At 33.5% G+C, this 1,031-nt stretch overlaps 1 protein-coding gene across 1 annotated transcript in view; it reads left to right on the forward strand.

Moving 5' to 3' along the window:
* MUC19 (mucin 19, oligomeric) overlaps positions 1–1,031 on the forward strand; it is a 49,174-nt gene that overhangs the window by 23,932 nt on the left and 24,211 nt on the right. The window contains exons 11-12 of the mRNA XM_019632758.1: positions 69–163; positions 602–728. Coding sequence (XP_019488303.1) covers positions 69–163; positions 602–728 — 222 coding nt within the window. The remainder of the gene's footprint in view (positions 1–68; positions 164–601; positions 729–1,031) is intronic.

The following is a 1,031-nucleotide window of genomic DNA, read 5'->3' on the forward strand; positions in this document are numbered from 1 at the left end:
TTTTTTCTTTCAATTAAAAAATTATGACATTATTGATACAAATTTTGGGTGCATTAATTTTCTTCCAGAAAGTTTTGCTGAAAGTCACTGTGGAATTCTTCTTGATGCAAGTGGGCCTTTTGCTTCCTGCCATCCAATTGTGAATCCTAAACCATATCTTGAGGTATGTGAGGGTCTAATATTTACAGCTTTTGGGGGGAAATACTTTGATAACATCAAAAGAAGTATGTAGATATTAAAAATTTTCAACTAACAGTTATTGTCAGTAGATTAAGATATGTTTAACTTTAACATTAGATTTCACTCATTTATTCAATTATTAGATATACCAACTCTAATTTTAAAAGTGGTACAAAATATAACCCCAAATGAAAAAAAATCTTGAATGATTTTCTTCCTGTTTTTTCCTATGTTCTTTGAAAACCCAGTTAATAATTGACTTGCTATTTTGCATATTCTTGAAAAGAAATATTTCCAAAAGTTTCAAAGACAATTTGTTTTTAGGGAAGAGGAGTTGTTATGAACTCAAGTAATTTACCCAGTTTACCTGTTCTCATGAATATTTTCATAAAGTCATATTAATTTGTTTCTTATTTTAAAGGAATGCAAAAAATACACTTGTGCTTGTGAAAACAGTGAAGATTGCCTGTGTACAATTTTAGGCAACTATGTGAAAGCATGTGCTGAGAAGGAAACATACATACTGGGATGGAGAGCGGGACGATGTGGTAAGCAGAATGGATGCTTTAGATAACTCTATTTCCTTCTCAATTTTACCATAGTTGTGTGTGTGTGTGTGTTTGTGTGTGTGTGTGTGTGTGTGTGTGTGTAGTTTAAGCACATGTATTTACAAATTTGTACTTGGTTCTTTAAAAGATGATTTTCTGTTTTTGATACAGAGAACAGATTGGTAGTTGCCAGAGGAAGCGGGTGGGAATTGGGAGAAATGGGTGAAGGGGGTCAAAAGGTTTAAAAAAATGTATCCCCTAGACCTGGGAAGGTGAGAGTGAGCTTCAGGCATCAGTGTGGCA

This window comes from Hipposideros armiger, unplaced genomic scaffold (assembly GCF_001890085.2).
Source record: "Hipposideros armiger isolate ML-2016 unplaced genomic scaffold, ASM189008v1 scaffold_1170, whole genome shotgun sequence".
Classification (NCBI taxonomy): domain Eukaryota; kingdom Metazoa; phylum Chordata; class Mammalia; order Chiroptera; family Hipposideridae; genus Hipposideros; species Hipposideros armiger.